The 20279-nt window shown below is 31.6% G+C and overlaps 1 protein-coding gene across 1 annotated transcript; it reads left to right on the top strand.

Moving 5' to 3' along the window:
• The first annotated feature begins 12720 nt into the window (after positions 1–12720).
• On the top strand, positions 12721–15198 carry LOC133698796 (zinc finger CCCH domain-containing protein 14-like). The gene is made up of 3 exons (XM_062121865.1): positions 12721–13777; positions 14434–14738; positions 15038–15198. Exons 1-3 carry the CDS (start codon positions 13112–13114, stop codon positions 15093–15095), a joined length of 1029 nt encoding a protein of 342 aa, XP_061977849.1. The 5' UTR covers positions 12721–13111; the 3' UTR covers positions 15096–15198.
• The last annotated feature ends 5081 nt before the right edge of the window (positions 15199–20279 follow it).

Here is a 20279-nt window from a genome sequence, read left to right on the forward strand (position 1 = left end):
AGTAATCTTCAAGTGGAAACCTACCTCTAATTCGTTCAATATATATTTTGTATCTCCATATTTCCTCAAGGTTGATAAAAAAAAAACAATAATTGAATGTAAATTTCGACATTTAATTAAACATTGACTACTTATGCATATAATTGAACTACTTATATATAGTCAAGGTAACTGAAAAAGAAGAATTGATTTGTGTCTTAAAAAATAATCTCTCCCATATATATTTCATTCATTCTGTTACCTTTTTTTTTTTTTTTTGGAACCAATACAAACCACTTTGTGTTTTCATTGACCAATTTCTATATGAGCAATATATCAAATAATTAGTTACAAAAAAATAACAGAAAAGAAGACACAAAGTGATTGATAACTTGATCATGGGAGAGATGCAGCTTCTTTATCAAATTGATCGGTGGTACTTGTAGATTGGTCATGATGAGAGTGGTGAATTTTAAATCGCTGTGAGTTTGTTTGGGAGGCATGATACCTTTGAAACAAGTGAATCGTTTACTGTGTTTACCAAACATAAAACTTACTAGAAATAATTTACAAGCAACTTTGCACCCATTTGTCTAATAATCAAATAAAAAAAATAACATATCCTCGGAATTATTTTGAACTACTATACACAAATCCTCACATAACTCATGAAATCCAAACAATTCAAATTTTCAATTTAACCATAAAATTCAAAAAAAAATTATTGATGCCAATTAAATTACTCATCTTTTCTTCAATTAATTATAACAAAGTAAAAAAATTATACTTAATTTCTCAAATCCCAAACAAGTTCTAAAATACAAATCATATATTAATACAATAAGATTATCATTATAAAACAAAGTAAAACACTTAAATATACTTTCAACTACAAATCAAACAAACAAGTTTTGAATAAATTAACTTTAAATATAAGTTGGTGTTACAATGCAAATGGTTAGGTTTTCTTACGCACCTGATGGAGTGAAAATTGAGAAGAAATAGAATCAAGAGGGGAGGTTATTTTAGGTTGGCAGGTTGGGTAATTGGATTTTAGAAGGGGGTTGTTAGAAATATAAAGAAATTGGAGTGAAGGTTTGAATTGAATTAAAAAAGAAGAAGGAAGAAGAAGCAATGGGGAGAAGAGAAAATTGTTGGGTTTTAATTCATTTTAAAATCATCAATGGAAGTTTCGTTGGCAATTTTGTTGACAATTTGACAAGTAAAAAATGCTAACATAAATTTTTCATTATAATTTTTATTGGTAATTAAATAGTGATAGAATAATTTTTGTCAGTAATTGTGTTATTTGTTTTTTAATTTTCTAGTAGTGTTATGAAATAATAATATAAATTATAATTTAAAATTTTATTTAATAGTTTAAGTTTTTATATTAAAAATAATATAAATTATATTTTAGAACTCGTCTAGTTGCTTAACTTGTTGAGTTTAAATGGTTCTTGGAATTCATCGTACAATTTAAGTTTTTATAATTTTTATAATTTTTTCATTTTTTTAATTTCCTTTGCTCATCATTTTACTTTTTTTTTCCTCACTCATTTTCCTTGCTCATTTTTTCTTTTCTTTTCTTTTTTAAGGACAACAGCAAAAATTAGGAAAAAACCTTCTTCCCTCTTTATCTGTATTCGATATTCTCTTGTTGAAATCACCTCCAAAAACAACCCATGGTATGTCTGACTTGCTCTTAAAAAACCTTAGACAATTTCATGTGCTGCTTCTATGGCCATAGAACCCTAATCTTCTGCCACTGTTCTTCATCAATTACTGCCTCTTCTCTACATGAGGCCTGTAGGCAAGGGAGGACGGAACCCCACTTCGACACACCAAGAAAAATGTAAGGATCATGTAGTTTGATCATTTTCTGATTTTTCAAACAAGTTTTTGAATATTATACATAATTATGATATGAATAACTCACGCAAGTTTCTAAGAAAATTTTTTGTTTATTCAACTCAGATTCTAGAAAGAATCCAAGTACCATTAAATTACGGAGTCGGTAGTTAATTTTAAGAATAAATTGTGCAATTACTGAATTGACACAGAAGCAAAAACTTTTGGATAAATAACACAGTTCCATCATATTATATTTTAAAAGCATGTTAAACTATATTATTTTTTATCTAACTGGTCATCAGTTTGTGATGATCAGTAAAATTGGTTGATCGATTTTAAAAATAATAAGAAAAAATTTAAAATTATTAAAACTAAAAAAGTCTTAGCAAGATTTTTAATATTTAAAGACCTAATGGTTTGTGTAGCGACGCAATAACTACTATAAAAAAAAACAACTTCTAGAAACTCTTTTAATTGAGTGTGATCCAATAATCAGATAAAAACTTATGATTATTTTAAGTTGTTATTTTGTTCTTATATAATTAGACCTCCTCTTAGATTTAAACATGTCTCACTGATCCATAAATATATTTACTAAGCCATTTACGTTATCTATTTAAAGCAAATTCTCATTTAATTATGATAAACTCATATCTGACTGCTTAAAATTATCTATTACTATATAAATAATAAATTTTTAAGATTTTAATTGGAGTCTAATTTTTATCTTACAAGTTGAAAAAAAAATTAAATTAATTTTAACTCATAAAACTTATTTGAAACTTTTTTTTTATAAAATTATAATTTTTATATTAAATAATCTGTTAGTTAATATAACTTAATCATCTCAATCAATCAAGCACTTAAACCAAAAATAATCATCTCACGTTTCTAAAACATAATATAGTCAAACTATTTCATTAAATTTTTTGAAACGGTGTTAATCTTTTAGATTTTTATGTGTGATGTGATAATTTTTTGAAAAAATGCTAATTTCAATGCGTGCCTCGGACCATTAATTATGGACGGTTGTCTAACCTGATTTTGTTGACTAAACAGTATGCAACGTACAAGTGATTAAAAAACTAGATACTGTGCCTTTTTTTTTCTTCTCGATTCTTTTCACATTTGGACAATATTCACCGTATGTTCCAAACCAAATTAAATATACGTACTGTATTCATCCTTCTTTAAGAAAAACTAGATAGGTGACACGTAATAAAAAAAATTGTTAACAGAATATAGATATTTTTAAAGATGAAAAAAAATTAAGTCTTCAATTATTGACTCAATTGAAGGTAATATATTTGGCTAATTTCATAACATAAATAAAACAAAATACAATGATAGTAAATAAAATGAAAAAAATGACAACAAAGATGGTTAAAAAAATTAATCCGAGCCCATTCAAGTTAGTGTGTTAAATATATGACTTGCTCATAACAACGGGGTAACCTTGCCAAAAATAAATTGAATAAAATCATGAAACTCAATTACAAACAATTTAATATTAAAGAATGAAATTAAAAAAAATATTTTTTTTATAAAACAAATAAAAAAAACCTAAGTCAAACTACATTAACCTGCTAACTATGTTATCATGAGCATAAGATTGAAATAACCTCATAGAAAGAAAAGCGGCAAAAAAAAAGCACGAACATCAATTCCCAAACAATTAAATGCTGAAAGATGAAATTAAAATAAAAATCAATCTTAAATAAAAATCAAATGTTGAAAGATTTTACATGATAATAAAGAAAACATTAAATGAGAACTTGATAACCTTATAGAAAGTACAATGAAAAAAAATTCAAAACTCAATTTCCAACAAGTAAAATATTGAAGTAAGAAATTGAAGAAACAAATATAATCCAAAAACGGTTGGGAAAACCTGACCCAAGTCCACCGAGGTCAATATGCAAAATTTGTGCTCTAGTTGTGATACCGTGGTAAGTCCTTCAAAAGCAAATTGAATAAAACTTTGAAACTTAATTATCAAATAATCCATGGTTGAAAGACGAAATAACTTGGATTACTTTCAAAATAAGTGAAAAAATCAATAATAATAATAATAATAATAATAATAATAATAATAATAATGGAGTCCAATCTCCAATTAAATAAATTCTAAAGGAAATCCGAGTGAATCTCTTAAATTTAGATTAATCTTTCAAATTCACAACCCGTGAAATTCTAAACTTGAGCTCAATCAAAAAGCTTAATTCCCTAGTAATTTAATATTCAATGATGGAATTAGAAGAAAAAAATATCAATTTAAAAAATTTATCAAAGTAAAAAAAATAGCAATAAAAAGAATAAATATCAAATCTGATATGAAAACAAAATCAAGGGAGGATGAAATTGCAAAACAAATTTAATTTTAAAAATAATTTTAAATAAAATAGCAATTAAAAGAATATGATTCGAATCTTACGTATGAAAAAAATAAAGGAGAATAAAATCATAAAAAAATTCAATGTAATAAATTATTTTATGTAAAAAAAATAGTAATTAAAAAAATAAAGAACCAAATATTAAGAAACAAAAAAAGTGAAGGGTTGCTTGAAAATTTTGAAGTGTGAACGCAAAGATTGAGGAAAAGAGAGAAAAGAAGGAGAGAGAAAAAATGTCATCGGCATCAAACCAAAAACCTGTTAGTTACACGTGTCACCGCATCATAAAAGGGACTCAATGAGGATTCTAGCGCCGTAGTGGAATGCGCGGTGTTTGGTTACTGAAAAATAGAAGTTAACCCACTTAAAAGGGAAGTAAAAAAAATTATAAAGAAGGAATGATGGCAAAGATCTTTCCAGTTATTTATCGGATTCTTATCCTTGTTAAACCAATTAATAGATTTACTCAGTCCATAGTTTCCAATTTCTCTCCTCTTATTCGTCATTCCTCCAATTCCTCATGACAAACACAAAATGTTACCCTCCCCCTGTATAAATTCAAGCTCTTCTGACAACAATCCACAGCACAGCTCGTGACTTGATGGCGCGCGCAATCACAGCCTGGAAGAAGACGAAGATCATAAGAATTGGAGGTATCCCACGTAGGGTTTGGAAGATCAAACCAATGCCCAAGTTGAGAATATTGAAGAATATTGCTTCTCCTGAGATGTTATTGAGCAAGGCCAAGAATGCTTACGTTGACCTGATGCTTAGAGCTGGTAACATGAATACTGCAGGTAGTTTTGGAAACAAAAGGGTGCCAACAGGAAGGCAAGTGAAATTTGTTTATCCGAGTGAAGAATTTGACGGAGGCTGCAGGTTTATGAGATTTACAAGAACTTTTTAGCAGATCGTGAGTTATCTTGTACCAAGTAGAATTTATTTTTATTAGTATTTGCCTATGGTTCATGATTTATATGTTTTGTACTTGCTTATTCTCCAAAGAGTGTTTCGTATCTTATATATACCAAATGGAAATTTTAAATGTGGTATATATTATCTTCTTTTCTGTAATTTTCTTTTCTTTTTTTTACCGATATTCTTTGTCGCACGTGTGCGGCATCGCAGCGATTACCCTCCATACTCATGTGTGTGTATTTGAAAAATATAGAGAAACAAGGAATTCTTGTCTTTTATTAGTGGAAAAAAATGGTATGGGAGTCTGTCACCTAATATTCTGGTAACTAGGAACCCTAACTGGTCGCAGAGATCGGGTATGGAGACTGGTTGCGTAAAGAGAAGGTATTAACACCCCAAATACGCCCTACTTAAGGTAAGCTGCATTGTTTTATTGTCTGATAAATGCTAAGGCTTCCTTGTATTTCTATTTATTGGTCTGTCTACGGTTTAAGAAAAGTCCTTCTCGGTAAGGAGGTCTTTATCTTATCAGGTAAAGCCTAACCGTTCTAATATCTATAAAAGAACTATCTTTAATATGGGGAATACGTTTTACGTGTAAATTCATAATCCCTGATATAAAAAGAAAACAAAATATTTTTTTGGATTTTTTTGCAATATTGGTCAAGTTCTCATGACTTTAATAAACTGATTATTAAAGCCAAAATGCATGCTAAAATAATTTTTTTAAAAAGTTTTCTTTGTAGTATGAAAATATGATGTGACTTTTTCTTTGAGAGACTTGGTCGTATGCATGAAAACAAAAATATTTTTTTTTCAAAGTTTGGACGAAAACCAGGTATTTTTAATACTGAATTTGTTACGGTATAAAAATACAAACCAATATTAAGTAAAATTCCGTAACAAAATACACGGGAAAATCACAAATTTTTTCAAAAAATATTTTTTTGAAAATTTTTAGAACTAGGCTAGACCCGACCCAAAATAAATAAAAAATAAAATAAAATAAAATCTGGACCGAATCAGCTACAAGGCTGGACTCAGCCCTGCCGCGTGGGCTGGGCTGATGTTCCAACTCGAAAGAACAAAAAGCTGGTTGCTGTGCTGAGCACAGGAACCAGTGAATTATAATTAGGTGGTTACTGTGCTCTATACAGTAACCACCTAATTATATTTCATTTTGCTGCAGAATGTGAATTGCTCACGTTCTGCATGCAAATGAAAGCGAACCAAAAAATGAACAGCAGAGGGGGAGGAAGGTTACCTGGAATGAGAGAGTGTGGTTGCTGTCTCCGGTGGCTTGTGGTGGCGGCAGCAGTGGCTGAGGCGGTGGTCTTTCTTCTTCTTCCCTCTGCTTCGTTGTGCTGTTTTCTTCCTCTGTTTTCCATTCTCTTTGTCAACAAGGTTTCTTCCCTATCTGCAGTGGATGTGTGGCCTCCCTCCTGTTCGATGTGGATCACAGTGGTGGGGGAGAGGCACGGCGGCAGCTGCTGCGGTTTTTTCTTCTTCCCCGTATGTGTTGCCTCTGTCAATAACGTCCTCCTCTTTCTGTCGTGGCTGCGCTGCTGACAGCTCACAGTGCTGATGGCAATCGGGGAATTGGTGGAGCTGCTTAGTCGGTGGTTCTCCTTCCCTTCTCAATGTTGTCCTTTGTTTCTGGCCTTCTCTGTTTCTCAAGGTGCAGGGGTTGTTATCGATGACGGGGAGGACGGTGGCAGCTGGCGGTGATGATGATAGGGGTGGTGTTGCTGCTGTTGCTTCCAATGGCAGAGAGAGAGATGCACAGGTTGCTGCAGTTTCTCCTTTTTATGCAAATGCACATGCTTCTCCCTTTTTTCTTCACGAGAGTTACAGCGAAACTAGCAGGGGAAGAAGATGGCAGGAGGCTGAGGAAGAATGACGGTGGCGTTGGCAATGCTGGGGACGGTGGCGGCGCTGGTGTTGCTCCTGCGGTGGACGCTGTTTCAAAGCTGAGGGAGCAGAAATGATGGCTGGTGAGGAAGGTAGTTTTCTTCTCTATGCAGAGGCGTAAGCCTTTTTTTTTTGTCTGGTCGCTCTTCCCTTCTCCAAAAATACCCACCCTAAAAGCTGTCGTTGGTTTCCACCTCCCCCTTTCTCTGTTCTTCCCCGCTAGTATTTATAGGCAGCCGGGGGAGAGGTTCGCCATACCTGTTCAAGTGCAGGGTATGGGTCTCTATCTGTCTCATGTTTCTTCCATAATGGTTGCAGGGTATGGTTGTGTAGGTGTGGGTATGGGTCATGCGGGATTTTTTAGCAAGTGGGGTGGAGAGAGAGAGAGCGGGAAGAATGATTTAAAATGCCGTTAAACGACACTGTTTTAGTGTTCTGTTTTTTTTTTTTAAGAAAAGAAATGCAATTTGGAAGAACCCAAAAATGGGTTATGACATTCTTGATGTGTTGAGAGAGGTAGGTTTCGTGAATGCCATATGTTTCATAATTTAAAAAACCAACCCGATGTTTAAACTTGATGAAATTGATTCTGGAAAACGTTTTGACGTTTTATTGTGCAAAAAACACGATTTATTATGAATTGTAATGGTATTACACCTTTTTTCCCCCTTGGTTTCATTACTTGACTCTTTTTTTTTTAAATTTAATTATCTTACATTGAGTTTTTATGTTACTAGGCTTGATGAGTTGTTATGGTTTGCTTGTTTTTTAATTATTATGACGTCAAGAACAAATTCTGGAGCTTAGTTTAATGCTTGAAAAAATAAAATAAAACTTTATTGATTTAAAATAATTGAAATTTAAGGAGCAAATTTGAGACTTAAGAAAATACTAAGGCCCTTTTCTGCCAAATCAGGTCCAGTCCCTTTTTCAGCCCCTTTTTGTTGCTTAATTTCTTCTTTTTGTTGTTTTTTCAATTTGATCATTTCACATATTATTGATGTGGGATTGATGATGCGAACCTCGTGATCACGTGGTCACGCAATCCACATGCAAAGACACCAATTCCTAGAAAGCCAAGTAAATCAGGTTTAATAGGAGTGTGACACAAAGATAACTTGTACCTAAGCACCAGCACTATTGAAAACGGAAAACCCCCACCCAACGAATATTGATTCGCAAAACGAGAAGTATAGGGATGACGCCACGAAGATAGTTCTTCGATAAGTCATTTTTCAATTCTTTAGAGAACCATGGAAGGGAGATTATCTCACCAACACACACAGACAAAGTGCGGCAAAATAAGAAGTTTTATTAATCTGAATTGTCTAGCCTTACATGTCTGCTTATGTCCTTATTTATAATGACTCCAAACTAAAATAAACCCTAATGGACCTCTTATGTGGACTTATATGATGCCCACTTATAATTAAACCCAAATAATATAAATAAACCCTAAACTAAGAAGAAAATAATAGTAACAATAAAAAATCTGAAATTAATATCATAAATACGCTAGAATCAGATTTGTCACCATTAAGATGTTCTAAACAGACTAGGAAATCTGATTTGAAGGTAGAATTTATTTTGAAGTCTTCTTTTCTTTTTGTAGCTAGGATGAATAAGGAATCCTTGTAAGAAAAGGATTCTGAAACATTTATGAATCCTTAACACATATGGAAACTATGTTGCAGTCCATTAAAGATCTTTGGAGAATTAGGAGATTCCCAAATAAGCTGCCACATCCTTTTAGGAAAAGAATCCTAGCCAAATAAGAAGTCCACAAGTCAAAAGGAAGTAAATAAAAAAATTCATACAGCCTCTGTTGACCCATGTTTTGATACCTTTCTGAACTCTGATTGACCTGAAATTTTAAACCAAGGTAGGAAAACATGTCAGGAGGCTCTACGTAAAATTTCAGCTCAATCCAAAGGTCGGATTGAGAATTATGACTGTGCCGTAAAACTAGATAGTTGCACATTATATATCAAAATCCGAATTTGACCTTTCCTAGATTGTATCAATTGAACTTGATGATTTATTTTGTTTAACTTCATGTTGGGTACTCATAATGTCGAGAAAAGATTCAGGGTCTGATTAATGCTCGGTTTGGCAAGATAAAATACAACTCTATTGATTTGAAATAATTAAATCTTTGGAAACTGAAGTTGAAATTAAAAAAATGTTCAATCTTTTTTTTGCCAAATCAGAGACTAAAGTGAAAATAAAGAGGAAAAGTGGTTGGCACGTGTAACACATGTCCTAACTTATGAGGGAGGTTATTACACTATGGTGATGTATGTGGCTTCCTCCAAGAACGAAAAGTGATCTTTCTTGATACCAATTTAATTGTTTTGGCAAGGGCTTCCATGAATGGCGACGCGGGTTGATGGATGAGCCTTGGTGTAGTTTTGATGATCCATTCTTTATTTCTATTTTTTTTTTATTTTGTTCTCTCTCCTCTTATTAGTTTCCATGCTAACTCTCTCCCAAATAGCTAGGTAGCCTATAAAAAAAAAAGATTTTATCAAATTTGATCCTCATTTTTCTAATTATTAATTTTTTGCAACAATTATAGTTTCATTTCACAAAATTTTTGTTCAATGAATCACAGAATGGTTTTTGAATCATAGACACACGAAGCAATGCAATATTGAAGAAATATATAAAAAAAGGATAGAAATGCAACATATAAGGGGGGCATGGTTCACTATGAATTGCAATAGTAACTCGTATTTTTTTTCCTTTTCATTTTTTTAGTCCTTTATTTTTTTTTCACTTAACTTTTTTTTTTTAATTTTATCATCTCACATTGAGTTTATCAGGGGTTGGGCTTGATGAATTTTTTTTTGTCTAGATGTGGAGTTCTCACAATGTTAAAAATAGGTTATGATGTTGGGTCAATGCATAGTTTGGCATAATTGAATTTAATTTTATTGATTCGAAATAATTGAAGCTTTAGGGACCAAATTTAAAATCAAAATAAATATTCAACCTTTTTTTCCTAGTTGTACATGAGTCGCGTTTTAAAATGTTTTAGTCCCCATGTTTTGTTTTTACATTTCTTATCCCAGTTCCTTGAGGTTTTAGCTACAATCTAGTGACAGAAAATATTATTCTTGATATCAATAAATTCATTTTAATAGGAGGGGTCATGTTATAGTGTTTTAGCCCTTTGTGGTGGAGGAAAAAGTTTGGTAGGTCTTTTCATGTTTGGAGAGATTAAAGTCTCATTTAAAGTTATAAATAAGTTTATTAAGGTTTTAATGGTGGTGTTTAGGTGTTTTTGGGTGGGTAAAGTTTGAAAAGAGGGTTTCTCATGTCATAAAAGTCAGAGCTTGATATTCCAACCATCTAGGATGATCGATGATTGTGTCAGGAGATGAAATGTTATTTTTTTAATTTTTTTTTTAGTAAAGGAGAATTATACCTCAATTTTATTTTAATTAAGTTTAAATTATCAGTTTTCTTAAAAAAAACAATTTTATTATTATATAATTAACAAAAATTAAAGAGCTCCTTGTGTCACAAGATTAATAATATGTCTCTCTCAATTTTCTAACTCATTCTTTCATTAGCGACAAAGCTATATATATATATATATATATATATATATATATATATATATATATATGGGCAAATATAATTTTTTTATGTAACATTTATCAAACGCATGCATTAACCTTTTGCTTCAAGATTAAATTTTTTATACGTTTTGAAAAACATATTGTCAGCATATTCTTTTATACAGGAAAAAAAATCTAGCTTGCGATGAAGCATAGGGTACACCTATCAAATCTTTAACTATAAAACATAAATAAAATGTCATGTATTTCATAAAACATATAGCTAGAAGCTTGTGATACGTGAATATGTCTTGCTGTATTTCAAATCATATATTTTATTTCCTCATTTCAATTTTAAAATATGAAAAGGAATTAAAAACAAATCCATGAATTTGGAGGACAGCGAAAATCTATGGAGTGGCCTCTGCTGATAAAAGATTATAAAAGCCATGCTCTCACTAAACGGTGTGAATTGGGCTTAGATTAGGCTTTAAGGCATTTCGTAAACTATTTTGTGCCCAGATTAGATCAGTACAGCCCATTTTTCTAGGCACGAGATGCACGTGTTTTGGTATCCTTTCCAAATTAATTGGAGTGGTATTTGGATCCTCTTGCGCAAGGTCATAAAACACGTGAACACAAAATAGAATATGATTTGTTGTGAATTCTCATTAAAAAATATTTATTTATTTATTTATTATTATTTTAAGAAAGTTTAAATAATAAGTATTATTTATTATAGTATATATATATTATTTTCTTCTGAACATTGGATATATTAATTTATAAGAAAATTTTAATATAATATATTCAGAGAATTTTTATTATATTAACTTTCCCCATGTTTGAAAAGTATTATTATAAGTTAACGTAATGAAAAGTAATAAGTCAAGTACCACGACCCATTTATTATATATTTTAAAAATATTTTAAAAAAAATTAATTATTTTTAAATTAATTATTTGGTATTTTTATATTGTCTTGATGTGCTAATGTCAAAAATAAATTTTAAAAAATAATAAAAATATTATTTCAATACATTTCCAAATGAAAAATACTTTGAAAATAAATCATGATCACAATATCAAACGAATTATGTATATATAGGAGTAAGATTCGATAGATATCACTATTTTGAAACCCGATCCCACGGTTCATAGTTTTTAAACCCGGCCTGGTGGCCTGCCTGGTTCAAGGCTTAGGTTCTGGGTTTTGACCGGGTCAATTATTATTTTTTAAATCAAAACGACGTCATTTTAGTAAAAGTAAAAAATAAAAGTCAACGGGTTGCAACCGAGTTTTTTACCGGATCTTGCCGGTCAATCAGGTTAACCCGCCATGTCACATCGGATTTTTTCTTTCCCTATTTTTTCTGAAACTCAGTTCGGTTCCAGTCCCAGATCGTCCGGGTTTCGGATCAACTTGTCAGGCTGGTCCGGGTTTAAAAAATATACCACGATTGATTGGAAGACTCATTTACTCAAGTTATGGGTGGTTTTTGTATGGGGAAAAAAAAAAGTAGTGTCTTAACTACGAAATAGAGATACATATCTAGGGGGTTTTGAAATATTTGAGCTTCATGTTTCCATGTGTATCATACGAGAAAAAAAAAGTGATTGAAGGTGAAGTAAAATTGATCAATGCTACGTGCAAAATTCATTGGAATTAAAATTGATTTACATAAAATAGATCATCATGCACGTAGTAAAAAATTATATGTTTTAATTTGGAAAGAAAGGGGAATATTTAACATTAAAAAAAAAAAGGAAAACAAAAACATTCGTAGTCATAGAACCAACAGGACAATGGTTTTCATTCAAAGGAAGAATGAAGAGGGACCATGGTTAGTTAAAGTAGTGATAAAGAAGCAACAATACTAACAAAAACCAAATTATTAAAAAACCTCACTTAAAATAGACATACAAACCATACCTTAATCAATGGCCATGATTTATATTCAAAACCTTCAAAATTCATCCTTCACCTCCCTCCCTTCCTTCTTTGCCACTCCACCACCACCACAACCCACATCTCCTCCTCCTCCTCCTAACCACCTTTCCTTTTCTATCTAACTAATTATAATATATATACTGCTCTCTCCCATTTGCATCCATTGCCTATCTCTCTCTCTCTCCACTTTTGTTTTTTAATTTCTCTCTCTAAAACTGCTTTCTGTTTCTGTTACTGTTTCTCTAACGGTTTTTCACTTCCCCTGGCGGGAAACATACATCTTTTTGAAAGATTTTGCTGTCGTGTTACTGCACCGTTTTCTCTCGCTACTCCCAACCAATAACTTGCATCCACGTGTTGAAAAAAGACAGATGAGTTCACCAGGACGAACACGATTGGTTCTCACAAATTACCCATCATGATTTGGTAAGTACCAGATGTAAGAGCCGGCGTTTATATATATATATATATATATATGCTGTAAAGAAGCTTCATCTCTCTCTCTCTCTCTCTCTCTCTCTCTCTCTCTTCTATCAAGAAATGGAGAAAACAGAATCACCACCGTCTGATTCAAAAACAGCTGCACAATCACCACCGTTTGATTGCCATCAAGCAAACGATCACGATCAATTTGCTTCCAATTTCACCTCTCTCTACCACTCGATTTTCCCGCCAAAACCTTCACAGCTCCCGAACTCGCTCTCTTTCACACCCTCCACCACCGCCTCCCCTTCCTCCTCCTCCGCCGCAGATGAAATCTCCACGGAGAACCGCCTCCGCCAAGCTCGACTGATTCTCGACTACCAGGACCTCTGTGATCACTACAATCTCTCTCTCGCGCGCCTCCAAACCCTAACTAATGAACTCGAGTTGATTCGTCGAGAAAATGCAGATCTCAGAGTCACAAATAGTGAGCTTGTCAAGCTTATCAGTCTCTCCTCTGAAGCAGCCGTGATGCAGCATCAGAACCGTACTTTTGGAAACAATCGTGATGTTGCATTTGAGAGAAGGAATAATGCTAATAATGTGGAGAGAGAAAGAGTGACGTTGCCGAAGAGTATTTCCGTCAGATCTAGTGGTTTTGTGAAGGTAAATCAAGTGGTTTCTGGTAATGTGAGTAACAATGGAGGCGGTCGAGGTAGTGCTAGCAGTAACTCAACTCGGTCTCGTGTGGCGAGTCAACACGATCAACTCGTTTCTGGATCGGTTAGTTGAGATTTCTTTGAGTTTTGCTTAGCTTTCAAGTTTCCATTGCTATGCAACGTAGCACGTGAACTATGTGTTCGTTTCAGTTACTGTGTCCAGTTCGTCCGGTTATGCTATATAGAACTGCAGTTATCAGTTTGATATTTAAAACATCATCCTCTCTTGTTCGCACTGTTATCTTGAAATTCATAATTTATTAGTCTCTTCTATTTTCTTAATTGATGGGTTATATTTTATTTATATTAGCAAATAATAGCCGTAGATTTTATCCCATCATCGGTTCTCTGTTAGTCCAGATTGGATGTATAATAATACCTTTTAATAATATTATTTTATTTATTTTTACAACAAACTACAGAATTAATTGAAAGAAGGGTAGACGAATTAAATATTAAATTGTAATGTACATGTATTTAAAGCTTAATTTGTACAATAGAGTCTGTTACCAATATCCAGAAGAAGAATATATGCACAATTAAAATTGGATAAGTTTTCTTTAAAGAGTACTGATTTATTGGTTAATCACAGTGAAAAATTTTATGCTCCTTGATCCTTCGAATACTGGTCAAGGATTGGCTGTGCAATATTTTATGCCAATATTATTAATCTGATCGAAAAAGATATTCGAATACCATTCACTCCGTTAGATTGTGCAGATGCAGCAGAGGGTGTACGTGCCAGGAGGAGGGAAAAAGAGATCGGAGGAGGAAATAGCCGCTGGAATGGAGTTGGAGGTGTTTAATCAAGGGATGTGGAAGACAGAGCTATGCAACAAGTGGCAAGAGACAGGCACCTGTCCTTATGGTAACCATTGTCAGTTTGCTCATGGCATTGGCGAGCTACGTCCAGTTATCAGGCACCCAAGGTACAAGACTCAAGCTTGCCGCATGGTTCTTGCTGGCGGGGTTTGTCCTTATGGCCACAGATGCCACTTTCGCCACTCCCTCACTGACCAAGACAGGTTACTGCTGGGTCCTCGTTGATCATCTAAAAATAAATGCATGGATTAGTTTGGGCTTTTGAATATTTGATTGGTTGAAAAATTAAGAGGGAGCGTGGTGTAAAGATTAAGCAAATTGGGGTTATGTATATAAACCTAATCATCAGTACTGATCATATTCATGCATCATATAATAGTAGTAATAATAAGAAGTAAAACAATATATGATAATAAAATGTTGGAAAACATAGGTATATAAATATTGTATATCTGATAGAGATTGAGATCGATGAGAAAACTGGGTACCTTTTTTGTTGTAGGAAATATTTCAAGTGGGGCTTGGAGGTATTGTTTATGAACAACCAGCCACCAACCTAAACTAGACCAAACTCCGAAGCTCGATCTGTAATGATGACGATTCTTTCGATATTCTTTCGCTACGCAACTTTCATAATTTCAAGTTGGTTGTAAGGTTTTCTTTGCTTTCACTGTCAAATTGGTTACGTTATATATATATATATGTGTGTGTGTGTGTGTGTACACTCGGATGCTGACACACACACGCGCTCTAGGATAAAATGTCATTGTTCCATGCATGTTTGTCAACTCCAATATGTAGTTAATTTGCGATATATATATATAGGCTAGTTGGACATATGTTGTCTAATAATTCGGGCAGGCACCTACAACACCAACTACCGTTGTCGGTGATATGTTGACGTTCAAATTTCCATGAGTACAGTGCTTATTGGATATATAATAGATATATAGTTAGTTAGATTCGGGATGCTTCTGTAGAGGCTTCAAGTTTAAGATATATATATATATATAGAGAGAGAGAGCTAGTCTGTCTAGTTGGAAGAAGCAGATCTCCTTAATCCTTGTATGAGTCTACCATTGATACAGAAGACGTCGACGGGTAATTGAGTGCTTAAAAGAGCAACGTCTGAGGGCTAACCGCTGTGACATTAATTGACTCTACATAGGAAGACATATAAGTTTTAACTCGATAATATTATAATATAAAGAGGAGAGGATCGTAATCCATATATATTAATTAATGTCTTGCAGGTGAAGAAACATAAACATCAAGAGCAAATATCACCCTTTTCTTTTGTTCGGTTTTCAGCAAAATGCACTGGCCGGGATGTTTGAGTCCCAACAACCATCTCTTAGTTAGGCGACATAAATAATGATTATAGAAGGAACATGTTCTTCTTCTTTCTTTTTAGTTCAAACAAATATAAATTCATTTCAAAAAAAATTTATAAGTAAGTTTTTTATATATATATTTAGCTCTATTTTTTTAAAATCAAATATATCCCTGATATATATATATATATATATATATATATATCCCTTTCAATCTTAACCAAACACAGCTTAAAGAATTAGAGTTCACCTTCCCACAGAGATACAAAAATACGTTTAAAGTAAATACCAGCTGGGTGGGAAGGTAGAGGAAAAAAGCAACGTAAAAACTAAACTAGCTTGTGGGCTGTAAGAAAAAGCCAAATTATATGATGATACTCTTCTGCATTTTATTCTTCGAGAAATAAGTAAAATTCCATGGATTTTTTTTTTTTTGCTTCACATTATTTTTATAAGTCAAATTCTGCATTGTATGAGGATACCAACCATTGCACCTATCATTTAGTTTGTATGATCCTAGTTTGATAACTTTATCCAAATTTATAGGTTTATTTTTTTTTTGAGTTGTTTTTCAATTTTATTTTTCTACATATAAATTTTTAGGAATTGGTCATCATTAATATTTTTAATTTATTTTTTATGAGATTGGTCCAATCTCATTATCCAGATTGCTTGTTTGCTATGCTAACTCGAGTTGATTCGAAACTCTTTATTTTATTTTATTTTTCAAATTCAACTTTTAACATTTGACTATCTTGAAATTTAATTTTATATATTTCCCTTTTAAAAAACGTTCCTTTTCTTCTAATTATCATTATCACCTTTTTTTTAATTTAAGATTCGATCAATTTATTGTCTTTGCTTTTTTTTTTTATTATATACTTAAATGAAACCATCTTATTAGATCCAATAAGGTCTATAACTCAAGTTATAGATTTTTTTCTTTTCTTTTAAACACGCTAACAACGTCTAAATATTTTTTTTTATTTTTAAAAATTGGACCCGACCCATGATGAATCACATATCTAATACGGGCTAGCTAGTTTAGACATCTTACGAAGTTTTAGGAATGCAAGAGCACCAGTAGAAAATTGTTATAAACAGAACTACTGACAAAACGAGGTTCACTGGTAAATTACAGTGACATTTACCAACATAATATTTCCTTGCAATGTCTCTCGGTATACACCAATGAAAAATTTTCGTCAGTAAATACCAAGAGGACTATAGTTGAAAATGAAGGAATGGAAAAAGTAATGATGTTTTATTATTATAAACGAAATCGCTGACGAAATATGTCCCTCGGTGAATCCATTGGTAATATTTAAGTTATAACCTGATAGACGATTCCTCCTCTCCCCCTTCCCCATTTATTCTTCTTCTTCTTTTTCTACAAAAAACAGCACACAACACCCCCTTATATTTTATCACAAATCAAACTCTCATCATCCCGAATCCAGCCACCTCGACACTTAATATGTCAACATCCTTGTTCTGGTTCAAATTGTTTTTTAAGATTTGCCACTTCAAGTAAGCAAAATAACTTCTTTTTTTTTGTTATAACCCATTTTTAAAATGTTATTTTTTTTAGCATTTTGATGTAATATATATAGTTTGTTTGTGTGTTTACTTGTTTTATAACCTTTTCCTATAGAGATTTATCATTTTTAGATGTATCGAGTTTCACCTGAAGGGTTGCATAGGATGAATTATTGTAATGAGGTTGCGGGTTTTATTAATTATGCACTATTTAATTTAAAAAAATATATTAATAGAGGCGGTATATGTCCATATAAGAGGCGTAAAAATAAAAAGTTTCTTGATCCAGATATTATTATGATGCATCTTCTACAAAAAGGGTTTATAGAGAAACAATTGTGTTGGTTTGCACACGTAAAACCATATGTTCTTTACGAAACCATGGTATAAAGGATGGTTGGGTCAACTTCTAGTTCTAGCCACGTGCATGGAGTTGTAGATGATATTATAGGAATGGATGCAATGAAATGTGAATGTTCAATCATAGATGAAGAACCAAATGCAAACGCAACTAGGTTTTTTGATATTTTAAAAGATTTCAATGAACCCTTATGGTATGGATGTACAAATTACAGTAAATTATCAGTTGTTACATAAGTGTTCACCATCAAGTCATATAATGGGTTAAGCGAGGCCGGTAACGATAAAATCATCGAATAGACAAGAAGCATTCTACCTTAAAGGAATAGGATAATAAAGAACTTATATGCTACTAATCCATGATGAAACTCCTTGGCTTAACATACTGGAAAATTAACATGTATCTAAATTTTTACATGTTGTACTATCTAAAAAATACAAATTTAACCGAGCACATCAGGGTGTTACAAAGTTAAACATGAACAACATCATTCACAAAAGAATCAATTTTCAACAAGATGATCAAAATAAGATCACAAGCAAACAAAATGCAGCGTAATCCAAGGTCACATATCTATTGAGTTCACTTGCCAAATAAAAATAACAATACATCCTATAAACTCAAGTCTTGACTTTAAACAAACAAAATCTAAAAACTTTATAGAGATATAAAAAGACAAAAAAATGAAGACAATGGACTTAATGTCTCGTTATGATTATAGGGAATATGCTTATAGAACAAAGGAAATAAGCGAACAAACAAATATAAAAACGAGGCAGCTTAAATGGTAACACATAATAAAATCCCTATTTAAAAAGGTCACACATTTGATGCATTGCTAAAAATTTTAAATGTGAAATTCATCACTATTTTACCATTGAAAACAATAATGGATGGCAAAGTACTAGACATGGCATTGAACAAAGTCAATAGCTCTAAAACCAAGAATGATGAAGTTTATTTTGTTCATGATTCAACCTTTTAAAATGAACTTAAAGATGACAAGGTCTATTATTATAATCAATAAAAATCATCTCTTATCTTTTTTGTTTCTTACATTTTAAATGACTAATCATTATTTTCATCTGCCATATGATTTATAAGCCTAGAATTGGTAGGGGAATGACTCTTATCACATATAGAAAATTTAGATACTTTCCAATCACTCCTAAATTGTAAAGGTTATTCATGTCTCCAAAGACTATTAAGCACATGATATGACATTATTCACATGATGCAGTGGATAGAGTCATAGTACACCCTTCCAATGGTGAATCCTGGAAATATTATAGTAGAGTAAATCCTCAATTTTAAATGTAATCACGAAATGTATGTCTTGTTTTATATATAGACAAATTCAATTTATTCAAGTCATTTTCTTCACCTTATTCTTGTTGGCCGGTGATATTCATAGTTTATAACTTGTTACCAAGGATGTGTATGAGGCCAAAGTTCATGTTTTTATCTAAGATCATACCTGGTCCTAATAGTTCGGGTAAGAATATAGATGTTTGTCTTCGAGTTTTAATTGATGAGTTGGAGTAGTTGTGGACATCGAAGATTTTGATGTATGATATCTTGACATATAATTATTTTTTAAAAAAATTAGCTAATCCCCTTTTTTAAATATATGCATACTTAAAAATATATAAAATTTTAAATAAAATAAAATAAGTCTCTTAAATCACTCCAAACCAATGTAGTACTTTATCAATACTTTATTCTGACTAAAAAATCTAAAAAAAAAAATAAAACAAGTAAATAGAAAAATTAAATCCGGAAAAGATAGATAACTTAAAATTAAATAAATTATTAGATTTAATTTTTGATTATTTTGTTATTCAAGATCTTTGTTCATGTTCTCCTTCTATCATTCATTCTTGTAAACTCTATTACCATTAAGAAAAACCTTTAAATGAGAGATTTCATTAAAATTTAAAAATTTTATCTGTTCATGTGAATTAGATTTGAATTACTTCCTATTGAAGTTCCTAATAATTTAAATAAAAGATTTTAAAATAAAAATATTCATGAAAGTAGAGAGATTTCTTCCCCATTCACCGCTTATAGTATTCTACTAGCACTGCAAAAGTTTCATACCAAGTTTGAATTGAAATTTGAATACAGCTTTTATTTATATTAAATAACTCATTTATTCATGGAATGTAGATGAATTTTATTGAAAAGAGGACTTCTTTAAATAAAAGAATTTATAAATATATATAGATACTTTGTAAATGTGTAATTAACCAAGATCACCATTTTTAATTAAAACCTATTACATTACTTATTATCATATCTATATTTTAATGTATAATTATATTTATTTTAATAACATTATCAATTTATTATTTCAATTTCTAACTAACCCTATAAATAATTAATGCAAAATTTTACTTTGGTGTAGTGAAGATTTGTTTTATGTCTTTTGAAAGCTAAAAAATAGTTGTATTATAGATTATCAAATTTTATATGAATTTATTAATATTTTGGAAAATAAAATGTTTTAA

This window comes from Populus nigra, chromosome 7 (genome assembly GCF_951802175.1).
Source record: "Populus nigra chromosome 7, ddPopNigr1.1, whole genome shotgun sequence".
NCBI classification, from domain to species: Eukaryota; Viridiplantae; Streptophyta; class Magnoliopsida; order Malpighiales; family Salicaceae; genus Populus; species Populus nigra.